At 35.1% G+C, this 27,954-nt stretch overlaps 2 protein-coding genes across 4 annotated transcripts in view; both read left to right on the plus strand.

The window, feature by feature from the left end:
* The first annotated feature begins 4,764 nt into the window (after nt 1-4,764).
* pyyb (peptide YYb) lies at nt 4,765-7,498 on the plus strand. The gene is made up of 4 exons (XM_043253279.1): nt 4,765-4,829; nt 5,107-5,294; nt 6,973-7,050; nt 7,198-7,498. Exons 2-4 carry the CDS (start codon nt 5,107-5,109, stop codon nt 7,217-7,219), a joined length of 288 nt encoding a protein of 95 aa, XP_043109214.1. The 5' UTR covers nt 4,765-4,829; the 3' UTR covers nt 7,220-7,498.
* Nucleotides 7,499-8,136: 638 nt separating this feature from the next.
* The window catches only part of mpp2b (membrane palmitoylated protein 2b), a 31,145-nt gene continuing 11,327 nt past the window's right edge, over nt 8,137-27,954 (plus strand). The window contains exons 1-3 of one of the 3 annotated variants that reach the window (XM_043254177.1): nt 8,137-8,477; nt 16,222-16,302; nt 27,195-27,295. In XM_043254177.1, the coding sequence (XP_043110112.1) occupies nt 16,272-16,302; nt 27,195-27,295 (132 nt within the window). In that variant the 5' untranslated portion in view covers nt 8,137-8,477; nt 16,222-16,271. Of the gene's footprint in view, nt 8,478-16,221; nt 16,303-21,089; nt 21,521-27,194; nt 27,296-27,954 lie in introns of those variants that run through there. The other 2 variants (XM_043254175.1, XM_043254176.1) reach the window with 2 other exon arrangements.

The following is a 27,954-nucleotide window of genomic DNA, read 5'->3' on the forward strand; positions in this document are numbered from 1 at the left end:
AGAGTTACAACAGGGAACGACTGCACCTTTTTTTTCATAAATGGTCATAAATGGCTTTTTACCGGAGAGAGTTCTTGTCTTTGGCTCCTTTCTGTCTGAGAGATGGCAGTGAACCTCTCTCGCCTTTGTCTGTGTGTGTCTGTTTGCCATGTGTCTTTTGTGTTTGCTTCTCACACGCAAACATAGCCCTAGACAAACATGGCTTAATACATGTTCACTTTACAAAGATTTTAACACAGCCGAACATTTACCATCAATATCTTTTTACTCGTTTTCTATTGATTTTATACAAGTGTGTTGTTAATTTTACAGAAAAGCTAAAGGTTTGAACACACTTGAAACTGAAACACACACACACATATATACGCTATATATTAGTGCTGTCAAATTATTAATCGCATCTAAAACAAACATTTTTGCTTACATAATATATGTATGAGTACTGCATTTATATATTTAAATACATACATTCAGTGTATATTTTGAAAACATTTACATGTATAGTATATACATTTCTATATTATTATATTTTATATTATAAATGTTTAATACATACATTTTTCTTAAATATATACATGTATATTTATATAATAATAATACATTTACACATGATACACTCATACATTATGTAAACAAAAATCTTTATTTTGGATGCAATTAGAAGCGTGTGTGTATTTCTATTTATTCAATCATATGTTCATTAGCCAAATGTTGCAATTTTGTGATAGCAATGGGGTAATAATTTAACAATCAGTTCCTAATGTGAATATTAACATGCATGTGTCTTATATTGTGAGTGGTTATTACGGGCCTGGTTTTTATCTGACAGTAGTATCTCCGTAGTAATTTATTTTTTATAAATAAATGACAATAAAACTCATTTCCTCAGTATGGCATATTATAAAGTACTCATTTATCAATATGCAGTGTTTGTGCCTTATTTTATCAGCATTTTGCATTTTTCACATTTCAAATAATACATGTAGATTTAATTAACGATGTCATAAAACAAATATAAAATAAGAAAGCATTAACAAAAAGTGTATACGTTGTCAGTTATTAAACATAACTGTTTACATTGCTATGCAGTTCAGCTGTTTAATTAAACATATTCATTGAAATGAGATGTTTCATTCAATGTTTTAAAGACAAAGGATTCAGTCACAGCAAAAGAAACTTATGAATAATGTAAATAATAAAACAATAAACAAACTGCCGTCTCTGCCGTGCGAGACCCTTTACTTCCTTAATGTTATTTTCCTCTTCTAATCAGTTTATCCTGTCATGTCTATTCTGAGTACTGCTCCTCTTCCCCAAATATAGTTTTATGGTTCTTCATATAATTTCATTTTACACCTAGTGGAATTATTACGCGCATTTCCACTAAAACCCAAAATCAATTCAATTACATGCTCCGCGGTAAAAAAAAAGGTATTCTATTATTGATCAGAAAATATAACAAGGTGAAGGTGTCTACATTCAACACGCAGAGCCCTCTGTGATCAAAAAGCGTATTCTTGTGAGCCGAGCTTCTCTCTCATCCGCCCCGACTATTACTGCGTCAGACGACATTATTCACTGTCTGGTATTTGTAGAGTTATCACAGCGTAAACACTCTTCCAATCAGTTTGTGCTTGTATTATCTGCCGTGGCTTTCTCGGTGTTTATTCAGACTGATAGGCTGAAGTGTGAGTATCAGTATCTACTGTGTGTTGTTTCTCCTCATTGACTTTTATGGTTGCACAGGTTGAGGGACCAGGAGCGAGCCAGCTCCGGCCACGGACGTAATGCTAAAAAATTTACTGGAGAAGCCTCAGTAAAAAGTGCATGCGTAATATAAACAAAGAAATTAGCGATTTGTAGCCGCAGATGAGTTCTTACGCACTGTGGGCCGATCGTAATTATAATTTGATAAAGAAAATGTGAAAAATAGCAATGTGCAGAAGACCACTGACGTTTATGCAATTTGTAGTCTATTATGCCTTTTTATTAGCAGCCAGGACCGGAGGATTTACACTTTAATCTGTTCTTGCTTTTACGGTTGCTCGGAGGAAAACTGCCTATGTGTATCTAAATAACGCCTGATATCGCAGGAAGATCTATGGATCCATTTGATTGGAATTGGGCAAAAATGTTATTTTAGGAGAAAAGAGTAAGCATGAAGGTCCACCCATAACCTAGCCGTCAGTAGGGTGTATGCAAATTGTGATGAAATTGGCCACCAATTCACCGAAATGTTAACTTTAACCATTAAACTATAACTAATACGAACTAGTAAACTGTTATTCCACCAAACATCTGATAAGTTAGAAGACTGATTGCTCAGTTGTTGAGTGGAGAATAGCGTTATTAGTGGAGTGGAATTAATGAATTCTTTAATAAAAGAGGAGAATATGTAAATAAATAAACATTATTAATTTAACTGCTGTTCACAAAGAATGCATGACTGTACCTGATAATTAGTGGTCTCATAATAAGCAAACTACTGCAGGGATGGTGTATTTTTTTAGGCCAAAATCCAAAAATGAGTAAGCATTTTTAGCACTTCTCCTGCATTGTCGTACTTACCTCAAATCAATGGGATTTTTTTAATGTTTTTTAATGATTTTAAATGTTTAAATAACTGAAATAATGTCGATATTTTATTTCATGGCATGAAATACATCATTAATACCCCCTTGTAATTTTGATTAACTTTTACTATTACTTTTACTACTAATACGTCATCACTGCAGCAATACATTATCAAAAAATGAGAGAAATATGTAAACTCCAACCTAATCTCATAAAAAAAAATCTTACTTTTTAACAGGGTGATGATTTCAAACTGATGTGTATGCTCTGGTTTTATGAAATCGTGCCATTTTAGAAAAAAAAAAAAGCATGACCTTTCTGATTATCAATGTGGTGTAAGCAGGTTGTACAAATTCATATGATTTATCACCTACTCGCCAAAAACGTAAAATAGTTAGGTTATTAATTACCGGACCTGTGTTTGGGATTTGTCCAGACAGATCTCACGGGAACTGGGATTTTGTTATTGACTGGGATCATGTTATTAAATTTCCCAAATTCCCAACAATCGCCGCTATAACAGAATCAAATTGTTTCTCGATGTTTGCAATTTGAGGGGTCCAATAATTAGGGTGGTCTCATTAAAACACTTAAAGATTAATTCCAATGGCAGCTTGGATATTGATTAACCACCCCTGCCTCCGTTAGCAATCAATGACGTATAATTAAAATTTCCAGCTCTCGGTTACCCGCTGATTCTTTCTTCTAAATGAATGTCTATCATTTATAGATTTGAGAGAAATTCTTTTCATCAAAAGCGCCATCATCACGGCGGCGTCATAGCGCGAGATCACACGTTCACACAGAAGAGATCGGGTATTTGTGCAAACAAACCGGTTTATCGCTTGCTTTGTACTGCTCGTTTAATGTCTTGGTTCGTGATACTAAGACAATGGTGTGCAAAGATTGGGGTTTTACTTTGTTGGACGCAATCTGATCTGGATTGGCGAAGGTCACGCGGAGCCACGTTCCCTACGTGACGCACGCATTCAGCACGCGCCGTGCACGCTCGAGCGCGCCCTCTACTGGGTTTAAGCGAGCATTTTACTTTTATTATTTTACTCGTTCAGCAGACATCAGTGATTTGTAAATCCTATTAGCAATACGCATTCCTAAATATTTCGTTGGTCGCTGTATGAATTAATTCGTTCATTAATTGAGCATTCCGTTTAAAAAAAGCCGCAAGGAAATTATTTTATTTGAAAAAGATGTTTCAAATTTAAGACACTTAATTGTTTGGTCATTCCAGCTGGTCTCTAGCCTGTGACCAGCTTGCTGACCAGCTTCAACCAGCTAAGATTAGACTGGACCACCAGCTAAAACCAGCCAACCAGTCTAGAGTTGGTTTTTGCTGTTCTTTTCACATCAGGGGGAGTCTTAATGCAAATCAAAGAATACTAATACAAACACAAGAATGTTCAATAAATAGTTCTAGCCATAATCAGAATAGACCCAAAACTGTATGCCCATTCTGTTTTTGTTTATTAGCCTAATAATTGTAATTTATTGTACAATTCAATTTATGTATGTGTCTTAAAACACTGGCCTAATCAGAATGGAGTATCAAATCCTTTTTTTTTTTTTAATAAAATAAACTGTGTTACAGTCCTGGGGCTTTTAATATTATTCCCGTCAAGTTGAAATACAGTACCTCAAGAAGACAAGTTGATAATTATTATACGTATACAGTTAGAAACTGTATCTACTACTGGGAAAGTGTCAATTTGCATGAAAAAATTATGTTTGAATTATATTTTGTGTAATGTATATTATTATTATTATGTTCCAAACATGCTACAAAATCAGTAGTTAAAGCTGTGCTTTATTGTGAATGTACTCGTGCGTGTTGTGCTTCACCGCATTGTCCATTACAATGACATTCAAAATATATACCTTATTGCTGAATTTTATTTTTACCGTTTTTAATACTCATCATCAATTGCTGGGAAAAAAATGCATTAATTAATGACTCAAGCGATATTTGAATGACCCACTCTCAGTTCATTCGATTTTAATCCATATTATACAACAGCCCCCTAGATATTGTGATCATAGGGTTGGATGGCTTGTGCCAATGACTCATTAGTTTATCATTAACACTCCAGTTGTGTGTAAGTGCTGGGTGGGGTTTGGACCTCCCTCCAGGGTCTCATGAGCTATAAAAGCATCCTGGTCTGGTGAGAGAGGAGCAGATCAACGCTAACAGCCAACATCAGCTTTACACAATCCTTTTGGGCCCGAACATCTACTGAAGAGTAAGTAGAATTCAATTTTTTTCACTCTTTAAAGGAAATAGCCTTTAGTTGATGATAACTTCAACATAAATGCATCGGAATCAGAACCACGGATAGCTCCACGACGAAGCGCATCAAGTGAACTTAAAAGAGTTTAGCAACTTACTGAGGCTATCAATAGACCGAGAGTAGTAAAATCTAGAGCAAATGTTTAACGGTGTATTTAAAGTTTAATGAAGTTATGTAGAGTCAATGCTACATGTGTCACTCCCAAGGGTTATATGTTTGTGTCTGTCAGATGGCGAGTGCACTGAGATCCTGGACCGTGCCGCTGGCTCTTGTGCTGTGTGTCATAGTGTGTCTCAGCAGCCTGGCTGAAGCTTACCCACCCAAACCAGAACCTCCAGCGGGAGATGTGGGTCCAGAGGAGATGGCCAAGTACCACACGGCTCTAAGACACTACATCAACCTCATCACACGACAGAGGTGAGGCTAGAATTACCTGTGCGTTACCTGCGTATAATTCTATGCGTCAAAGATCATCATGGAAGATAAATCGGTATTAGAGGCTAATAGTAACACTGATTATTTAATAATAACTGAGCCCTGCATCATAAATAAAATTCAGCATATTTGCAAAAAAGGCCTGATTTTATAATTTGCTAATACTGAATTAAAAAACATCAATAAATAGTTTCCGTCATGTACTATATATTTCAAATTAGATTATGTAACAGCTGTAATAAAGCAGTCAAATGTTTTAATGGCAAAAATAAGTACTCAAATTATACTTAGATTGTATTCATGTATGTGAAAATGTATAAATGTACACAAACAGTCCTAATCCTAATCAAAGCATGAGTGCTATATAAATGCACATCATACAGTCTTTATTTTTTGAATCAGCAGTCTTGGACTTCATTCACCAAATATTGTTTTCACATTATTTATGCTTTACTTCCAAATGTTCATTGAACTAAATGGAAATGTGTTTAAACTTATGTTTCTTTTACATACTTGGAAAATCGTTATTTAATAGATTAGTCATCACGAACTATTAATAAACCAACTGAATATGTGCGTTTGAAGTGATTTTTGCAAATGTACATGTAGATTTCAATGCTTAACTAAAGCATTAAGCATTGAAAAATAGTGTATGTGTAAATTACCATTAACCTTGATTAATAATGTTTGTTTATGTCTCATTATCGTAAGTTATTAATACTTATTAAGACAATAGAATGGATTTCTGTCTAAATGCTTGTAAAAGTATCTTTCATAAACAATTTGTGCACAAATTTGTTCGGCTCATGTTTTATGATTGAAGCCTATTTCAGATGATTCTTGAAACATGATTCTGTAGAAACTCGGCAGACAACAGCTAATGGCCCAACAAACATTTTCAGATGATAATGGAGAGTATGATGCCTATATTAATGGCACTATTTCTAGGATATCTCTCTCATATTGACGTCATTTACTGAACCTCTGTGTTGCAGTGTTTTTTCCACTTTCCAGTTATTACTCGAGCTTATATTCGATTTGTTTAAATACGCCTTACAAAAAAATACTATAGCAGGTACAGCTGTGATATTAAATTTAATGCCATAGTAAAAAGGAAATATGTATCAGCTGTATATTTAAATTGTTATTACTGCTTTTAGGACAAATAAATTGAACTGATTTGCATTTAGTCCCAGTGAGCCATGCAAAAAGGTTCCCATGCAGGCGAATGAACTCAATTTAGTTTAAACAAAAACACTTTTGTGTGTGTGTGTGTGTGTGTTAATGGTTTTACCAAATTGTGCGTTGCTATGGTTTTACCCGAACACTCACATGTGTGCGAGGGGTGGGCTGAGTTGCCAGATATCCTTCAACCTGTACAAAACCCCTCATTATTGTGCTGTGCGTTAAGATAGATTGTTATTAAGTGGGATTAACATGTCTGGTTACGTCTCTGATGATGCATGTTAGAGATGTACCCTGATATTTTCCGCCAACAAGTTTAAGCTTAAAAGGCCACAATTAAATGACGATCGTGTGTTATTTTGGTTCTGTTTCTCGTTGATTTCCTTATATTTCGAGCAAGCAATTACTAATACAATTGCTCATACTTAGAGTAATGGAAATGAATATGATTCACATGCATCTCCTCATCCTTCAGATACGGGAAGAGATCCACCCCTGAGGCCGCTGTGGCTGAACTGCTGTTCGGTGAAGATGAACAGGACGTCAGGCCTCGGTGAGCAGTGAGAGAACATGTTGGACGTTTCGTACCATTGCATGTTGCATTTAATCACAGAGATCTCAGTCAGTCGCAGCCAGTCTAGCAATATCCAGACAAACCCCCGTAGGAGATATTAAAATGATTGCCTTTGTTTCTTTGCAGTGTGGAAGACTTGTTATGGTGATGTGACTCCTCTCTGTGGCTGGTGCAGTGACTTTTTTCAACCATCCATCTTTATGATAATAAATGAGTTTACTGAACAGCAGAAACCAGCATGAGCCAAACCCTCATCAAAATGAGGCTCCAAAAACACCTCATGACCTGCACATCTCGTATCATATTTTTTTCTTTCTCTCTTTCTCTTCCTCTCTTATTAGTTGATTTACGCTTTGTGAAAGACAATTGTAAATAATTTATTATTCAATGACAAAATTACAATAATAAAGAATTACTGAATGTCGAACTCTTGATTCCTGTTTTCATTTATACATTTTAATGTTTTCAATTTATTTTCTTAAATAATCTGTATACCATTATATGGGGAAATCCACAATATTTTTACATTTTAAATATTTGGCCATTATTTTTATATGAACCCCAATTTGTAACTTTTGTTTTTATTGTTATATGATAAAAAATTAAAACAGTTAATATAAATAACATTACTATTCATATTGCACTGTCTATTTTATAGACATTCTTTAATAGCTTTAATAGTTCTTTTTATAGCTGTAGCCTATTATACGTTGCATCATTTTATTTTATAAAAATGTTTCTAATCTATCTAACTAAGTTAAAACAAAAATACTATCAATAAAAAATACTCCACATCTTCCATAGCTTATATTTGGACGTGTAACATAATGCCACTGTTTATTTTAAGAAGCCTACTGACTCTACTTTTAACAAAAAAAAACTTGTTGTTGGTTGGAGTTGTTATTAATAGAATAAATATAATTTAATAGCATGTAAAGACAGAGACTGCGGTATATGGTGAATTGCATTTAAAGCTGTAAAGGACTGAGTGATTTAGGACTGGATAGAAGAGGTGATGCGGTGGGGTCCGCAGAGAGGCGTGGAGTGTGTTGCCCCTTTAAGACTCACAGCATCTCAATACAACAAAAGCGCATCGCCGCCGGTTAGAGACGTGATGTAAAGCGGTTACACAGATTGTTTAAATCTTCGTTTAGTCATCAGGTGATGAGAAACTGACCGAGCAGATGATCTAGCTCAAAGTGCTCTGTTCTGATAATATCGCTGTCTATTAGGCTCACTGGTTGCTGTGTTATCAGGTGTGCTTGCGGTAAATAAGACGTGAATTTATTAATGTTCGAGAGCGTATGGATTACACGCGTTAATTCAGACACCAGCATCATGACCACCGTCTGCAAAAAGTGAAAGACGTGCTTTCCTGCTTTATCTCACCCTGTCAGACATCACAGGTGAGTCAAAGACGTTCATGACAGATAGCGAAACAGCTCATTACACCCCGTTCTGCGAGCGAGCGACGCGACGCGACAAGCAAGTAGACTGGCACAGTACAAGTAACTTGTTAGTTTGATTTGGGTCTCGGTTTACTAATAACATCGTTTGATGCTTACACAAAAATACCAGGGTATTACATGGGCTTTTCTGGTGTCATGATAATATTCGCTTTTTTGAAGAAGGCTAGCCTGCTGGAAAATAGAAAATATCCAGTAACGATATCATTAAATAATGTACTTTATTGTATGATTCCATCACTGTTCCATAGCTTGCACAGCTAAATGAGTTTAGGCTATTTTAAAAGAAAATCCATGATGTCATATATATATATATATATATATATATATATATATATATATATATATATATATATATATATATATATATATATATATATACATAACGTCATATATTATTATTTTATTTGGCATACTGATTTTATTATGTTTTAGATGTTTCAACATCATAAGTGGTCATAAATGATGATAGCTGCTGTAAATCGCATGATGCTTAGTCCTAAGTTTTTATTAATGGACATTTTGATTATTTTATTTTCTCTTAATGTTTGTGAGACAATTATATTTTTATATTATTATTTGCATTTATATGTCTTATCATACATAAAAAAATTGCTTTTCTAATTCAATACTTTAAAATATACTTCCTATTCCTGTAATGTAAATCTGATTTCCTAAATGTATCTTTTAATGTTTATGTTTTAGGTGATTATAATTAATTTAGTTTAAATAAAAATAACCAAAACTGAAAGAGATATGCAAGTGAAAACTGTAAAGGCATATTTGAAAAGAAAACTAATAAAAACAACGAAATTACTAAAACTTGAAAAAATAAAATGAAAACCGAATGTATATATCTCCAGTCTATATATATATATATATATATATATATATATATATATATATATATATAATATTCAAAATATTAATGAGCACTGTACTAATATTTCTGATACTAAATTTGTATTTTAATTATATTAATTATTTTGTTATATCTGATCGCTAGTTGTAGCTAATCTCCTAGATGTCCTATTATGGGCAGTCTGAAGCAATTATCTGTTCTTTTAATATGCGTTTGCTGGCTTCTATGTGGGAAAGTCGATACCTCTTCAACTCCCACGTTCATTTTTGTGTCTCATTCATAAACATGACATGACCTCTCTGCTTCTGTTCCACTCAGTGTGTGTGACAGCTTTACCCACGTGTGCAGCTCCGGGGACTGTTTCCATGAAAACTGGCGTTTTATCTGTGCACTAAACAAAAAGAAGTGACATTGTAAGACGTGCCACTTGATGTTCCTTATTTCAGATTCGATTGTTTATGTTTTGAATCGAAAATTTGAGTTCGGCCGTCATTTGGCACATTATTCGTACACCAGGTGGCACAACAGCTGCCCAAGAAGAAAATTCACTTATTTAGCTGTCTCTGTGAAAAACACACAAAGCCAAACCTTGAACATTTCTGACCACAGTCTTGAAACCGCTTACTTGAATAATGTGCATCTCGAGCACATAATAAAGGACATCAATTACATTTCTAAATTACATGCATAAACACAGAGCAGCACCATCAACAAGATTTACTCTCCAATTTCCTAGTTCTTTTGCTCCACTCAAATACCCTACAGTAAAGGCTCTTGGGATTTTGTGTGTTGCCAGGCAACCGTCGCTGCAGCTGCGCAGCCGGAGAGCTAATGCTACAGTGCTGTTAGTGCTGACCTCCTACTGTCATCTGCTGTCCTGACTGTTTTTGGTAAAGCTAATTGAGTTTATGTGTGTAACCGTGAGTGTATCTTTAACACAGCTGTAGCTGCGTAATTCAGAAGCACTTGAGCACCAGTCATAAGAAAATGCACAATCAATTATTGGACAAGTAATGCAAGGAATCATGAGGAATCATGAGTATGAGAGGTTCTTCATACCCTGCCTTTGGCTTACAGCAGCAAGTAGAAAATCATGTGCTGTCAGTGTGCATTCTGCTGCTCAAACATTTATAAATTATGTCATTTTCCACAGGCACGTTGGTCGCTAAGGACGTTGTTTTTTTAAAGTTTCAAATATCAAATAACGTTCTAAATTAACGTTCTGGAATAAAACAATTATTCTTCTAAACTACAGACTTTAAATATCAAGTAACTTTTTTTGTGTGGTCTGTAAGGTTTAAATATATTCAGTCAGCATAACTGCCATGTATTTGTGTCTTGATTTTTGAAAAATACACTCAAATCCTGATAAATATATAACATAAAGTTGTGTAGCAGATATGCATCTATGCCTTTTCAGTGTCTCACATTGCTGTTGCCGAGATGTTCAGGCACAAAGAAACTAGACTCCCAATAAGTCACTTTTATGTGCGTTCACACAGGTTTACTGTTACAAGAACTTAAAACTTAACACTACAAGTTTCAATACAGTCTTAAATTCTCAAATACTCAAACTTTTTTCAGCAGGATTTGTGAAATACTGTAAACTTGAAAAAAAAATGTATTGATGTGAATTTAAATAGTGAAGTGAATTTAGTGTACGTTGCATTTCTAGATTCGTGAAAATGACTAGAAGTGCTGTACTGTGCATGCCAGACCAGTAGTTAGCGATGTTGCAGCAAGAAACGCTGTGCACCTGCGCATTTACGCACATGTACCTATAGATATGGCAAGGCAAGGCAAATTTACACAATGCACAATGGTGATCAAAGTGCTTTAAATAAAATGAAACGAAATAGTAATAAAAAAAATAATAATCACAACAATAAAACAAGGAATTTAACATTTTTAAAAATGTAAAATTGTATTAAAACTGTTAAAAATAGAAAACGATTATACAGTTCGGACGTAGCGAATAGCTCATTCAATAAATGCACAGCTGAATAGATGAGTTTTGGGTCTACATTTAAATGTGGCAATTAGTTTAGCACATCTGATCTCTTCTGAATGATGATTCCAAATATGGGTGGGATAATAGCCACAATAAAAGCAGATTTCCCTTGTTTTGTGTGAATACTTGCTATTTCTAACTGACTTGATCCTAATGATCACTCCACAGTATATTCAGTGAGCATATCTGCAATGTATTTGCGTCCGAGGCCATTGAGTGATTCATAAATGAGTAAAAGTACTTTAAAATCAATCCTAAATCTAACTGGAAGCCAGTGTTTGGACCTGAGGACCGGTTTGATATGCTCAGATATTCTGGTTCTAGTCAGAATCTTAGCAGCGGCGTTCTGGATGAGCTGCAGCTGTCTAATGGTCTTCTTGGGAAGGCCGGTGAGGAGATCATTAAAGTAATCCACCCTTCTGATAATAAAGAGTTGAACAAGTTTCTCTCAGCCTTGATTGGAAACAAACATTAATTCTTACAATGTTTTTCAGATGATAGTATGCAGAAACTAAGGTCTGATTCCAAAATTACACCACGATTATTGACTTTTTAGTTGTTTGACCACCAGAGTTAAGGTGTGTATTCACCTTGAGAACGTCAACTTCGTTTCCGAATGCAATGACTTCCGTTTTCTCCCTGTTTAAATAAAGAAAGTTTTGGCACATCCATCTGTTCATCAATGCATTGGCAGAGGGAGACAATGGGGCTGTAATCATTTGGAGATAAGGCTGTGTAAATCTGGGTGTCAACTGCATAGCTGTAGTCAATTTAGTTCTTTTTCATTATTTGACTTAAGCATATACAGGCTAAACATAAGCAGTGCAAGAACTGAGCCTTGTGGGACTCAGCGTTTCGTGGATGTCTACTTAGACATATGCTCTCCTTTCTCCCATAATAACCTCTCCTTTTAAGTATAACCTGAAATTTTCGAGTCTCTCTAGAAGTTATGTTATGATCGACAGTGTCAAACGGCAACACGTTCTCACTATATTGCCACTTGCTCAGGACCCTTTGACCCAGGGCCCATTTTATAAAATGTATATATTTTTTACAAACGCATGCAAAAAATTAAATTAACACAAACTATAGAAAACAACAGATAACCTTCACATCAAAGGGGTACTGTGTGCGTCAGAAAGTGATACCAAAGGGTTCTGACCAAGCGGCAATATGTGAAAACTTGGAGAACGTGAACGTGTTGCAAACGCAGCACTGAGATCTAGCAAAACTAGCACTGATATTTTGCCAGAATCAGAATTAAGGCAAATATAATTTATGATCTTTATAAAAACATTGTCATGTTAAAAAGTGTGATCTCTCCCTGAAAACACAGAATTATAAGGTGTGTAAATGTCATTCTTCATTCTAAAACATGCAGTGCAACTGTATTTTGTTAATTACATTACAGCCTTTACTTTGATTGCAATTTGAAAAGATATTGCAATTTCAGTTGTATTTCAAATAGTTGTGCTTTTGTATATATATAAGTTGTATATTTTGATATAATAAATTATTAGCTTTTCATCAAGTCACAAACCTCAATTTGGAAAACTGTTCTAGTGAAAGATTGGATTTTCTTCATAAAAACATTTGAATGAAAATCTATGAAAATCTTTAATATTTTATGAAGTAGCAGGCTAGCTATTCTATAAATGGAATTTCAGGTTATGTTAAATTATGAATGTAGTAACTTTTTGTATTTTTTAATTAGAAACTGCACCCCACATCTTTTGCTCAAAAACCACTACTTGGTGTAGATTGTAATTACTATTTAATGCAGTCCCTGTTGTTGCCATGGCAAAAAGGCACAAAGGAGAAAAGTAAAAAAATAGAAGCCGCGTGTGTGAGAGGCGCTTATGGTTGTCTTGGTTACAACCATTCTCCCATGTAAAGTAATGAGAAACCCAACCTAAGGGAGCTGAAAGGGGCTATTTTTAGCCCAGATTCACCAGTACCTGTGGGTTTATGCCTTTTTTGAATGTTGGTTTCTTTGAGTTTTGTTCTTAAACGGAGCCAAAATCGATTGTTAACGTTGTGAAAGTTTTGTCCATTTTAAACATAATGCGCAGCCACTACTTTAACTAAGTCATTTGTAGGTGATTTGTTTTTTCTGAAAAGTGGTGGACAGGGGATCGGTTTGGGTAACCTGTTTGGAACCTTGACTATGTCATGACATGAGACTTAAAGGAACAGTTCACCCAAAAGAATATTTAGAAAAAAGTCACCATTGACCCCAAACAGCCATAGATAAAAATACCATGAAATTCAATGGTGACCCAAAACAGCCTGGTTGCAATTTATACAGTTTTGGTTGAGTAAATAATGACAGCATTTTCATTTTCCTTTAAATCACATGGTGTCCAAGACATCGGTCAGATCATTTAAAGGCTGCAGATTGCAGAGACCTTAGAACTTAAGGCTGCACTGTGTTAAGAAGCCCCAGTAAATGGCAAATAGAAAATCTTGAGGTCTTGAATTCTAGATCCAGCTGTCACTGACAAGTCTACAATAATATATTAATGGTGAAAATTATTCACATGCCTTGTTTTTACTTCTCACATGGATCCTGTGGGATAACAGGAACACTGGACAATTTGACCTGTGTTTAACATTAAGCTAAAACATTAAATGAAATCAGCTAAGCACTATTTTAGTACAATTGAGATACTATTAAGCTTTAAAAATATTAAAAAAATTTCCTTTAGTTAACAGCAATTAATCGTAGTTTGTTGTGTTTACAGTAGTGTTTCTTTTTTATTATTTTAGAATTGAAAATTAGAAAAGAAGTTCAATTATTTTGTCATTTAATGTTTATTTAATGTTTTATGTAACATCTTTATTGAGGTGTTACATAAAACATCGGGGATTGAGGATTGCTTCAGGATATTTTAGCTCCTTTCATTGCTTAAATAGAGAGATGCTTTTCTCGTCCTTTTCTTGTGTTAAGAGACGTAATTTTGTCTATCACTCCGGTGTCTTATCTCGCACTTGTCACTAACACGCGCAGCTGTGTTCAGGCTCCTTTGCTGGGAAGAGGAGCTGATTGCTGGGTTATCTGTCACTGAGGGAAGCCAATGTCACAACAGACAAGTTAAAGGAAGAGAGAGACAGTAGCAGAGAGATAACATTAAAGCATATCACACAGACTTAAAGGGATAGTTCACCCAAAAATGAAAATTCAGTTAACTACTCACCTGCATGTTCCAAACCTGTATGACCTTCATTTATCTTCACAATTTAAGATATTTTTGCTGAAATTCAAGGGGCTTTTGACCCTGCATAGACAGAAATGCAACTGAAAAGTTTTATTACCCAGAAATGTAACTAAAGAAGTTGTTCAGTGGTTCAACCCTGATTTTATAAAGCTATGAGAATACCTTTTGAACGCAATGACAACAACTATTCAGGAGCACAACGCTGAGATTTTGTGGTTTTGTTTGTCCTATAAACTAAAGGAAAATGTCTTGATTTATGTTTCGATGTTATCATTAACATTACACCCTGCCCATGGTCTCCAGAAACTCTGTCCTACCATGTGAGTAGTCCTTAATGCGCAAATGCTGTCGTGTTTCTGTGCTTAGGGTTTGGTTTTGACAGTAAACTAAGGAGACTGGTAAAGAGCGTTGGAGCATAACACACACACACACACATACACGTACGCACAATCTCTCTTTTTTACGCATATTCAGCTGGGTTATGCAAAGTCTTGCTGAGGTGCACAGTCAGAGTTTAACAGCTTCAGTGAGAGCTATATTTAACACACTGTGTGTGTAGATGTGTCACGTCGTAAGATAACGCCTTTAAACTCTCCGGTATAAAGTGCCATTTAACTGTGTGTGTATCCAGGTGTGGAGCTAAAATAGTGTGGAAGAGTTGCCAAATTTGTCCATGGCGTCACGCATTTTTTTTTCCCCCTAGGGTAGTGTAACGCACAACTTTCTCAAGAGAGAAGAAGACACGTCCTGTTTATGTGAAAGTCCAGAATGAATGTTTGTTCTGCTTTAAATTATGATTTCATAGTTATTTATGTAGAATTTCATAGTTTCATGTAGAATTAAAAATGATTTTGTTTTTATAATTAGATAAAAGTTGTTTTATAGATTACATAATTACATATTCACCCATTATTTTGACTTAAAATATTTACTTCAAGTCTCCCTGACCTTTCATAATTTAATATTCATGTTTGTTGGTTATTATTACACTGACCAGCCCAGTCGCATGAAAACATGGGTATATATATATATATATATATATATATATATATATATATATATATATATATATATATATATATATATATATATATATGTGTGTGTGTGTGTGTGTAAATTTGTATGTTTTAAATAATGAACTTTTAATTAAATCACAAACTCATGCAAAATATGCAAACCTACTGTATATGATGAACAAGTTACGTTAAGAGTAAACTTAAAGTAATCAGAATATGCATAAAATGTGTAAATAGGTTAGATATATATGTTATGTTTATGTTGTCTGTATTTTTTATCACTGCCACACGTTTTTCTCTTGCAATTTTTTGTTGGTCTTATTGGAGTATCTCGCTTATTAAAGATGACTTAGATCCTTCCTCCTTGTTTTCTTTACTGGCCGTGACAATTATGCTACTACCAACAGTTTTTTTTCAGTGTAATTTGTATTCAGTAACAAACAACAATTTGTAAGTAATCTATCCAGCCGGAGCTGAATGTATTGCAGCTCTCTGCAGAGAGGTTGGATTTGGGGTAAATACTTGGGCTGACCATGTGATTTTCACACAGAAACTCTCTCTCTCTCTCTTTCTCTAGTTGTCCTCTGACAAATTTGGTACGTGGACAGACGCTCAAAGACAACGAAAATGCCAGTAGCATCCGCCAGCTCTGACTCAGGTAAGATGCGTTATTTTAATGATTTACTGAACTTACAGTTTGTTAACAGTCAAAACCCCTGTTAATTCACAAAAGGGTTTTGCGATATAATGACGAGGGAAAGTCAGTGACAGCCATAACAAGCCAGTCAGCCGTTTTTGGCTGAAACCCCACAATAAACTGGGATTAAATGTTTGTGCTTCACTGAGCATCCACACATCTGCCAAGCTTCAGACCTAGCTTTCACTGAAGAGACACTTGAGTCTATATCATTGTATTTCTCTGGACAGCTAGACAGAATGAAATCAATGCATTGTTCAGTTATAATGTTCTTTTGTTGAAACAAAGACAAAAACAGAGAGACGATCACATCCTCCTGTGAAGAAACTATTCTGAGAACAGGGGAGTAGGTGTTGAGAAGGGATGATGAAAAAGTAACATATATTAAGAATTTTTAATTTATACCTGGGTCCGGATATTAAAGCACAATGACTATGTATATTTATAGAGCAAAAAGTATATAGGTATTCAATAATTAAATTTTTTGGGTTTTAGAATTTTTATGTATATGATTATGTACATTATACAGTAAAAAAAGGGTATATGTATTCAATGATTTATATTTTAGAATTTATCAACATAAAAGTGTGTGGCATTTTTGTTTAGTTTGAGATTAAATAGTTTTTCTTTTCTAAAGAAAGAAATATGGAAAATCATTTTTGCAGCTCAGTCTGTGCCTCTAATAGTACATACATTACACTTTTACATATTTTTTTACATTACCTTGCACTTTAAAATGAAGAAAATTATATTTAGAAACTAAAAAATGATGTTTACTGTTTACTAATAAGTTGTATAAATGAACATTAATTTATGTATTTTAAACAACCATAAATCAACAACAAGGAACAGTATGTTTATACATAAATTAACATAGATTAATAAATGCTGCAAAAATGATAACATTTTTAGCCTCTGATACCTAATGTGTTGACCAACGTTAACAAATTCAAACCATACTGTAAAATGTTACTAAAGAATGAGTGTATACTTAAAGCGTCTTGTAAATCAGGATCACCTTGAACTGTATGCCTTTTCACAGACATTATCATCTTTTGTGCAAGTTTCTGGTATTAAATGAATGAGCTCTCGGTGCTGACCTGCAGTCATGAGAATACACACATTGTAATCTCTTACACTGCACAGAATCTTGGCTCAGAGCCGATACTTTCAGCTCTGTGACCACACTGAATGGATTGTGCACACAGAGAGAAAAGAGAGCAAGAGACCAAGAGAAATTAGGTGAACTTCCCGTTTGTGTGAATAATAAATGGTGCAACCTGGACCATGTTACTCTTATTCACAGGTTAGTGACCCAAATGTTGAGTTACTCCCTCTGGGGCCTCAGCCGTACTATCTACCTCGGGACGTTTGTACTATCTCTTCTCCGATGACTACTCAGGAGGTTTTGTAAAATAAATGAAATGAGGACTTTAAACCTGATGTTTGGCAATATTAACATAATCCTGTTGAAAGTGCGTTTAGGCTAAAAGAGGCTCAATTAGGGAACAAGGAGAAATGCACAGAAAAGTCAGTTTGTTTAAGCGTGTGAGGCGGTTAAGTGCTTTTGGAAAAAGTGTGTGTGTGTGTGTGTGTTGGTTTCAGCAGTTTGGGTGCAGGTTGGCAGCTCATTTGTCTAGAGAGGAGCAGAGAGGGTGAAGGTTTTGGAAAGGGACTTCATGCCCACGTTGTGAAGGAACAACAAGACATTACATTCAATAACTGTAGCTGGCAAGAGGAAGCATTCATTCGGAGTGAATTGAGGCAGGGAGGTGCAGTTCCTAAGGCAGAATACATTTATTTGATGAGCTTTTTGACCTTTTTGAGTAAAAATTCATTTAAATATGAATATTTTATAGGCATAAAATAATAAATGTCATTGTGATACAACTTGTCCTAATAAGGCATATGAAAAAAGACTTAAAGGGTTAGTTCACTCAAAAATTAAACATGCTTTACTCACCTTCGAAGCATCCTAGGTGTATGTGACTTTCCTCTTTCAGACGAATCCAATCTGAAACATATTAAAGCAGTCAAATAATGCAAATTTAAGTTTTGCTTTCTCTTTGGAGTATTACAAGCTGTTAGCGCACGGATAAAATCCCTAAAGTTGCAAAGATTAAAGCTTCAAAACCAGAAGCAGAGATATTCTGGTTTAAGTTGTGTTTCTCCGGCTTCTCCGTTTCTTAACACAGTCAGCGGAAGTGGAAAAAAAAGTGTTTATTACATTTGAAATATGGATATTCATCTTACAGAAATGCATGGATTCACTAAAGGAGACCTTTATTCACCCCCTGGAGCTGTGTGACAGATGTTTTATTACAGATGCACACACTTTATTTCACGTCTTTCGAACTGTATTCAACAAACACCCACTTAGTCACATGGAAAGGCTTGGAGGGGCCTGGACAGCTTTTCTAGAACTTTGATTAGATTTTGTTTGAAAAAAGAAAGTCACTTACACCTAGGATGCTTGGAAGGTGGGTAAAACAAGCTAATTTTCATTTTACAAACTGAAGATGAACTTTCATGATCAGGCAGAAAAACATAAAACAGCACACCGTCATAACTGTGTGTCAAGTTCAGTTAATCTCTTAAAATATAATATAATAGCAGACCTTTTTATAACAAAACAAGGTTAGATTGTAAAATTTCATTTCAGAAAATGCATGTAAAATAATGGATGGGACACATCAAGTTGTAAGGAAAATATGTTAATTACTTAATAATTACAACATAACGACATTAGAGTCATTATATTTAAACTTTTTGAAAATGGCATAAAGGATTTAGAAACCATATGAAGCCAAGATGAATACAAAGAGCACATTTCTAAGAAATTGGCATGCCATTGACCCCAGTGCCCATTAAATGCTTTCTATCCAAAGTGACATAATAATTACAGCTCTCTTGAGCAACTGAGGCATAAGGGCATGTTCGTTGCTCATGGATCTTTTCTTTGCAGGATTAGAAATTGTCGTGGCTTGCAATGATTCAGAACAGATTAGACTAATAACTGTTCTAGTACTTTAAGATGCTGCTCAGGTTTTAAACCTGTAGCGTTGCCAGTCTGTAGTATCCTGCATGCCTCTCTGCATCGTGGTCTGCTGAGAGAGCAATACCATTTCAGCAGATTGTAAGCACCTAAACATGCTGATCCAGAAGGCCAGCTCCATTACTCAATTACTGAATGAAGTGGTGCTTGGACAGAATGTCTTGAGCTGATCTAGGTTCTAAAGTGGGTAAAGACAAGACTGCCAAGTCTCTTTATTATAGGGAATGTCACTACCTGCAGTTTTTGGTGCCTGTCGTTGGTCAATGACACTAGCAAGGATTTCTTTCTGACCACTGGAAAGAGCCCAATCAACTTTCCACTTAGCCTGTGAGCATTGACCTTCAAGCCTTTAGTACATCATCAGCCTTAAGACATGCTGGCTTCCATCCGATGCGTTCTTGACCCGATCACTAATTTAGCGCTATATGAAGACACCTGGATCTGTCTAAAGGATGCAAGCCTCATTTCACCTCACTTGACACTTGTGATAATGAGGTCCAGTTAGCCAAAAGTAAACACAGGCTGCCAACATTATATGGCAGTTTGTTTTGTTTTATTTATTTTTTTAGTGTGTATTTACAAAGTACACTGTACAACGTTTGCATGCATTGGAGTAAATTTAGTTTATTTTGTTAGAATATAGTAGTAGTACGTGCATGATAATTTTCATTACAGTTTTATTTCTACGTGATATTGCAATTAAATATAAATAAATCGTTCACTGTGACTTTACGTTGAACAGAAACAGGCAATAATTGATGTAGCAGCATTGCACTGAATCTCAGTGTTTATCTGTGTCTGTATTAGAGACATCTCATGTTTATTTACAGATTAACTGTAATAGCGTGATGCACACAGTACCATACTGGCGCTTGGGTTCCCAGCATGCATTGCAGCATGAATACAATACACGATCACATTTTTCCACCTCTTGGTTTATTCATTGTGGCTGTTTTTGCTGTCACTTTAAGTTTACAACAATATGTATTTGTCAGTATTGACCAATGCAAATTAATTTGTATAAATGAACATTAGTTACTGTATTATTATTTAAATCAGTTATTTTATTTAAAATGAATAATCTAAAACTGACAATATTTGCAGTTATTTGTTGGTTGTCAGTTGTTTATTTTTGCCTTGCGTTGGTATTTTTACATGCTTTAGCTCATATTAAAAGGTCACCACTCACCACAACAGCAAACATTCCACTATTTAACTGTTAGAAAAGAATATATTACTTTTACTGTAGCTAACAACAAAATAAATGTGCATCATTCAGATCGCCTTGGAGGTACCTCAAGATTTCATATTCATCTCTCATTGCAGACGTATCTTGGCAGGGTTTGAGCCATTGTTGAGAGCTTATCTGAAACATTTTCTCTGGAATAAAACAACAGAGATCCAAGAGTCTTAAATAAGTCTTTACTTTCAATGTAATTTCATAGGAGACCCATTTAAGGAGATTAGATTTTATAGAAAGCTCTCAAGTGATTCTTCTTTTCCTAAGGAGAATTTTCAGTTCACTTTTTGTTCGCATGAGCCATTTTCTCTTCCTCCTCCTTTTTTTCTCTGTTCGGTCTCTCTCTCTTTTGCATTGTCTCCTCTTATTAGGTCTCTGCGTTTGGTTTTACAGTTATGTTGAGCTTTCTTGGTGAGTCTGTCACAGTCTTCAGCAGCTGAAAGGGAGTGATAGGGAGGAGGCTGATATTCTCTGGCAACCTGTGTGTCTGGAATCCGTTGTTGGAGTCGGATAGAAGGATATTGAGAGACGGAAAGCCATGCCGTTTATGCTGCCTCAAACTGCCTTTAAACTTACATGAAGAAGGAAAGACAAAAATGGGAAGAACAAGAAAGCCTGAGGTGTCTCAAGACAGGGAGGGAACAATCAGTAAATGAAAGATCTAGGAAGGGACAGGAAGAATGAGAGGTGGGGAAGCTTTCTGGAAACCAAAGCTGACGTCAAGGAGGGGAAAAAAGTGATGGAACAGAAAAGAGGGGAAGGAACACATTTGAATTAGAGGCTGGAAAAGAGGCTTCAGAGAGATTGAACTATGGCTGGGAGTATCTATAACAGAATGTCCCTGGAGGAGATTGGATCGATCAGCTCTCTAGAGGGTCCAGGAGGTAAGACACAGAGAGCAGAAGATCAGCGCAGATCTTTAGAAGCATGCTGTGATTTGACACAAGCAAGAGGCACTTCAGTTTTTACATGGTTTTGCAGTTAGAACAATACACGGTGCTGTAATGATGGATGAATAATAGATACGAGTATTTAGAAGCATCGTATTTTCATTGTAGTTGAGAACATAGTCAGGGAGCACTGTTTCTGGTGTCAGTTCAAAAATAGAAAATGTAAAATTTTATTATAAACATTGAAAGGTATATTATAGGACTGCACAATTAATGAGGTTTTCTAATTGCATTTACAATTACGGATGCAACAAATATATAATGTTTTAAAGTATAACATTATAATACCATTTAGATTTTTTCAATTTAAATAATAAACAATTCGATGTATAATTGACATTTACTACTATAGATAAGCAATAAAGGTAATCGTGCAGCCCTAGATATTGTGTGATTTTTATATATATTTTTTATATATACAGGCTTCATAAAAATTGTCACCAACATTTTTTTACATCCCTCTAGCAAATAATATGTATGTGCATGTGGAGCGTAGAGACGAGGAGGGGTGCACTGAAAGAGAGGTGACAAACCAGTGTCCAATTAGCTTTGTGCAGGAGAGCACATCCTGTGTTTGTCAGTCGCCTGGAGAGAATGAGTCTGACAACTTCCTTTATTTTCAGATTTCCTCTCTCTCTTGGCTCCCTTTCTTTGAGGTTAAAACTACAGTCAAGTGAAATACATTCCATTGCACGAAAATGCAGTTTCCATGAATATAAGGCAGTGCTATTGGACCGTCCTCTCAACTTTCTGTCTCCGGCCTTATGAATATTCAGTTTGCTTGTTGAATAATGCATGATCACTTTCAGTCACACCTTTACACACCTGTAAGCCAGCTGCGTAAATAGCAGTAATAGCATGGTTGACATCTCCAGTCCAAACCATGAGCAAGAATGACACATTTGTGAGAGACTAGCTTTTAATATTGTATGTGTGATGTGTCCTCTGTTTATACAAGCTGTTGATAAATAAGTAGAGAGAATTATGGGTGTAATAACAGATTGTGTCTGAGGAACTCAAAGATTGTCATTCACTGCTAGAGTGGTATCGGAGCGAATGTGATTTGATCTGTTGTTCTAGTGGTGATATATGATTTCACAATTGCAGAAAGCTTGTGTGATTTATTAAGTGGTAAGTCGTGTTAACACGGCCAGCTTAAACCTTCAGATCTGCAAAGCATCAGAGTATTAGTATATTAGTATATTTGCTTTGTGAATGCATTTATGCCGACTCTGAGCACCATTCAGTAGTCTATTGCCAAATTTACATTGCGAAGGTGGCACAGAAGTGCTTCTGAAGTGGCTTTATGTCTTTACACAGACTGCTGTTCAGAGGTGACATAAATGCATTTACACTGCAGTGATAACTGTGTACTTTGACGCTAGAGTCAAAACAGGCATGATTTACTCTGGCTTTTTGGATAATTAAGCATTTTCACCGAATGCAGGCACAGAGCAGCATTAACTGTGTGTAAAAAAATCTTATGATAAGATACTTAACTAAATGCTACTTCAGAAGTGTTTCTATGCCACCTTTGTTGTGTAAAACTGCAATATGGTACAGTTAAAATTCAGATTTTTGCATTCGCCAACATTGAAATCTTTTTGCTTTAGAACGATCTGGGTCACTATGAGGTTTATAGGGGAAAAGCAACTTAGCATGTTGATTATATGCTTCATTTCCTGAGAATATGAGAGTATAGTCTGATAGGGTTTCCCAAAAGCGTCATAAGCAGATCGTAGAAACAAATGTACAAATCTCCTTTGTTTCCTAAAAGCATTGTGACTTTAAGGTGACGCATGTAATACATTTGCATGCATGTACATTTTCTGGTACGAACAAATTTGTGGAATGATTTTGACATTTTTTTTGCAGAAATATGCAAAAACATTACGAAAGACTAATTTTGCGTGTTAGATAGCTGGATAGGTAGCTAGCTCGATAGATAGATATTGCATCAGGGTTTTTCTTTTATTTGGCAATACATTTTTAAAGGTAGGCACTGTTATGAGTGTGTTTACAGTACCAAATGCACAAACTAAGATGTGATAAGACGAAAACCGTTAAAGCTAAGAAACGATCAAGATTAAAGTCCGAAAGATTTAAAGTCGGTCCATTAAAACCCATGAGGGGTTTCGAAATATGTAATTAGAAATTGAGTTGAGGCATCTTTATGCAAGTAAATGAGAACAGGAAAAAATGTGAGTAATAATTTGGGCTCCAGGGAATGAACAGATTGCAATTAATAGATCACTTGGAGAAATGAGGTCCAGGTTTAAGTGACTTCAGCTTTAATACACTTTTTTGATATGCTGAACATTTTAAGATATTCAGTTTAATGTTAAATTTATTTTTTTTATTTTAGGTAAGAAATACTATACAGTATGTATGATATTAGCAAAAATAAATGAAAAAGAATGAGTGAAATTCTTTTTTTGTGTTCATTTAGCAGACATGAGTTGACTGTTACTGGCTGAATATTTTTAGGGGAAATAATCAGTCACAGCTCCAGGTGAGAAAATGAGCGCGACAGCAGGGTAAACTTCCTCACAGTGAAAAAAAAATGAAGCGAAAAACGTGGTAAAGTAAAATCTAAAGTCATGCAATGATTCAGTTCAATGGATGAAGAAATAGATTTTAATGTAACAGTATAGCGCAAATTGCATCTTAACTTGTTTTGTAAACCAGGCTTCAAGCAGAGCCTAATTCAGCGTAAGTGTAAGACGTTAAAACAGTTCCAGGAAATGACTGTTTTACTTAAGTGAAAACGAAATACTACAGGCGTTCTCTGTTTCGAAAGGAGTGGAGGAATGGAAGTGAGTCAGAAGCCAAACACTCAGCGGTAGTCCTGAGCTGGGAAAATAAACAGTAATGCAGCTCTTACATCAAGATAAGCACTACAGAAATCTGTGACTGGAATGTGACCAGCAGTGAGCTGCTTCGGTGTGAAACGGTGACAGATGCTTGTTGAACATCAGAGAATGTCGCAAAGTAAGTCACAAATACCGTCAATGCAAGAGATGTTTCCGAATTCTAATCCATCCTAGTTTAAAGGTCTCAGGGGGTCAGACTCAAAAACATGTCTGTGTGTATTTTGGTGCGTCCTTTCAGCTTAAATGTCACTCGGTCTCTACAGGATGTCAACCCGGAGTTAGTAATGAGCTTGACCCTGCTGCTCGGTGATAGACCAGTTGGATGTGTTTCCATAGAGATATACATTACAAAGCTTCATGCTGTATTAATTATAGCAAGGATGTCTATAGTACCTGGAGAGAGCTATTCTTTAGTGGTTCCATTCATCTCCATGTAGTCGCTTGAAACCTGCTTACCATTTCTTAGCTCATGGGCAAAACTTGAGTTTTTTTAGTTTTAATGTTAACAACAGACAAAAAAAAGTGTAAAAGCACTTTACGTGGCACCGGTTGATAAAAGGAAACTCTTAAACTCTTAAAAGACTTTTAAAAGAATACTAATTATGGAAACAATATACTTTGGGATATTCTATAGAGAAGTTTGAATTAACAGATTTGAATTGAATTAACAGATTTCAATGCATGTTGCAATAATAATTTTTATTAAATGGAATTTATATAACAGTGAGCCCTAAATATGAGCAGCACCCCAGCCCCCTTTGTTGAGTGATGCTCTCTAAGATTTAGATTTTAGGTATAATAAGGACCTGTAATATAATTTTAATGCCAATTCACATCAGGTGCACACTTATGCTGTCTAGCATAACTTGAAACTGTAAAACAAAATATGGCAGATCCCATCCTTTAATTGGCCAACCTTTGTTTTGTTTTCCATCCCAGAAGGGATTTACAGGGACACAGGCAGCGTACTCATAAACCACCTTCAAACTGTAGTTCCTCTACCATGTCATTAAACTCATTTTTGTCCCTGTACACAACAAAAACCAGTACACACACACACACACACACACACAGAGTTTAGCTCACATTCACTGTCACAGCTTAGCAACAGTCTTGGGATAGTGGTTGACCTTGATCTTGAAGATTTTAGTTCAATGCTTTTTGCTGTGAGTCTCATGGATAAAACCCATAAAAGATGCATAAAATGAATAATTATATTTGTGTTTTCTAATGCTGCTTTTATGAATAGATACCTATGCATACATTTTAATACTCTGATTTTTACATTCCCAATTCAGTCTTTCACCACTGTACTGATGAGTTGAGTTGGGTAAACTCATCTAGACATATTAAAAACATCCAAAATTAGCTCAGGACTGGATTTGGGAATAACAGTTTAAAAAAAAATACATTACAGTACAGTCTGATGGATCCATATTTATTTTATAATTATTACATATTAATTGTTTAACACAGTTTTTAGCTTTTCTTTTAAAAACAATATAAGGCTCAAAAACATCTTTTGAATTGGTCTTTGATGTTTCTTTGAGTTTTTTTTGTGTGACATAATGCCTATTACCCCAAAGTATATATATATATATATATATATATATATATATATATATATATATATATATATATATATATATATATATATATATATATATATATATATATATATATATATATATATATCTTTGATCTTTTATTTAGACATTTTTTATTACAAGAAACTGAATTAGGCTCAACCTTTCATCCAATACTTGACCCTTAATTTCTTTCTTCTTTAAAAAATTCGAAAGTACATCTTAATCTGTTATATCCTCCAGCACTGACCAATCCCACAAAACATTAATTGCTCTGTCACAAATCATTTTATGTTTGACTCTCTTTAGTTTGAAGTAGACTACAGCATGTCTGAAAACTGAACAAAGGAAAACAGATTTGAGAACACAAAGGAAACACGAGCGTGTTCTGCGTGAGAGATGCAGATTGCTGTAGGGGGAATTTAAGAGAATTACACAGGAGCCACGGGGGACTCATGAATCTTTCTAGAAACTTCCTTTCATGAAACTCTGAGTTTTGATGCTTCTCCACTGCTCTGATCTTTTCTCATGTATATTCGATTGTTTGTCAAGTAAGAAAATAAATATTTATTTTATCTTTTTGCTAGCAGTCTTAAATACGTACAAACAAGGACTTCAACTGCTAAATAATGAAGACCATTCAAGCAATCCAAAAACATTATTTTAGCAAAATGATTCATGGAAGACTATACATATCATATAGTCTGTCTGATCTGCTCTGGAACATCATGTTAAAAGGGCTTTAATGAGGCCTTTTTTTTTTTAAAGATAATTTTCTTTTTTTGTGTTGAAGAGGAAAAACTTTGCCTTTGATCAGTGGGCAAAAGTTAAAAACAATACATTTATTTCCCATTAACGTTTTTGTCATTCGAACAGCGTATGGTGGAGTGCTTCTGAAACAATAAAGATGATTATCTCAGCACCATGTTTTATTCATGCATTTTTCAGTTGCCACAATTTCTCATCTCCAAAAGTCATTTGAATGCATAAATTAAGGCTGAACCTTAGACACCAATGGAGGTCAAGTCAGCATAGACTGTCTATTAAACCAATGAAACCTAAACTGCTTTCACCATTTGTGATCTAGACTTCCTTTATTAAAGGATAGAGAAATGTCTTCTCTGAACCCTTTTGTCTTTTCACTCTTAGCAATGCAAAGTCTTCTAGACACCTTGAGTGACAGCACCAGCTCCACCACAGCCAATGACCTAGACCTCATCTTCCTCAAAGGAATCATGGAGAGTCCAGTGGTGAGTAATCTGCTTTCTTAAATTGATGTCCGTGTCTACATGAGGCTTCTTTAATTATGCCTGTCAACAGGACCCTCTTTGTGAAAGCTATATTTGATCTGTTTATCAAAATTGAAACCTATGGACCCTATGGAAGAATAAACTTCTTCATCAAAAAAAAGTGATTGATTACGTAATAAAACACAAAACATAGTGATCAAAATGTGCATTATGTAATAAATAAAATAAAACTTGCTAGTCAAGTCATCATAGTCCGTGTAAAGGCCCCATCCTTGATTCAAGTAAAATAGTTTCAGCTGATGATGGATAAAAAACTGAAATATTAATGGTCTAGAAAATCTACAGGCATTTCTCCCAACACCTTTACCGCGCTGTTTGGCCACAAGCTGGGATTTGGTGTGTTTTTTTAATAAAATATTAATAGCCAAGAAAAGTTGCTTGGATTTGTGATGGAGGTTGTTTTTTCCTCAGGGTCAATTGTGAAGCTTATCAGACAGATTTATTGCACTCCACATAAATATGTAATTATATATTGTGGATCTCTATGTTAATAATGTTGTGTGTAATGTAAGTTATTTGATCACTTAAAGTAGTTAAACTGATGTCAAATGTGTGTTTTAATAAAAAAGAAAAACAGTCTATCTATAGTGTGTTCCTAT

The sequence above is a fragment of the Puntigrus tetrazona genome, chromosome 12, assembly GCF_018831695.1.
Source record: "Puntigrus tetrazona isolate hp1 chromosome 12, ASM1883169v1, whole genome shotgun sequence".
Classification (NCBI taxonomy): Eukaryota; Metazoa; Chordata; class Actinopteri; order Cypriniformes; family Cyprinidae; genus Puntigrus; species Puntigrus tetrazona.

Coding starts and splice junctions, on each gene's coding strand:
- pyyb (XM_043253279.1), top strand. CDS start 5,107: ATGGCGAGTGCACTGAGATCCTGGACCGTGCCGCTGGCTCTTGTGCTG. Junction 5,295..6,972: donor AACCTCATCACACGACAGAG/GTGAGGCTAGAA, acceptor CTCATCCTTCAG/ATACGGGAAGAGATCCACCC. Junction 7,051..7,197: donor GAACAGGACGTCAGGCCTCG/GTGAGCAGTGAG, acceptor GTTTCTTTGCAG/TGTGGAAGACTTGTTATGGT.